Source organism: Penaeus monodon, chromosome 23, assembly GCF_015228065.2.
Source record: "Penaeus monodon isolate SGIC_2016 chromosome 23, NSTDA_Pmon_1, whole genome shotgun sequence".
Lineage (NCBI taxonomy): Eukaryota > Metazoa > Arthropoda > Malacostraca > Decapoda > Penaeidae > Penaeus > Penaeus monodon.
In genome coordinates this window covers 29,070,297-29,070,501 of record NC_051408.1, presented here as the reverse complement: position 1 = coordinate 29,070,501, position 205 = coordinate 29,070,297, and the positions used below count along the sequence as shown (strand labels likewise).

Below are 205 nucleotides of genomic sequence, written 5' to 3'. Positions count from 1 at the left end.
TCGACTTTCCTTCCCACAGTCCAGGGCCCCGAGGAACAGCTGGCCAAGGACGACCTGGAGGAGCCCCGCAGAGAGAACCTTGAGGTCGCACCCCCGCCGGAGGAACAGGAGAGCTTGAGGTCGAGCAGCGTGGTCCACCCCTGGCCCGACGCGCAGGTCCCCTATGCCGTGTGGGGCGCCCAGACCACCAGTAAGGGCTGCGGGA

The 205-nt window shown here is 67.8% G+C and overlaps 1 protein-coding gene across 2 annotated transcripts in view; it reads left to right on the top strand.

Moving 5' to 3' along the window:
- The window catches only part of LOC119588388 (astacin-like metalloendopeptidase), a 4,999-nt gene that overhangs the window by 421 nt on the left and 4,373 nt on the right, over window positions 1-205 (top strand). For both annotated transcript variants that reach the window (XM_037937068.1, XM_037937067.1), the window contains exon 2: window positions 20-190. In XM_037937068.1, the coding sequence (XP_037792996.1) occupies window positions 20-190 (171 nt within the window). The remainder of the gene's footprint in view (window positions 1-19; window positions 191-205) is intronic.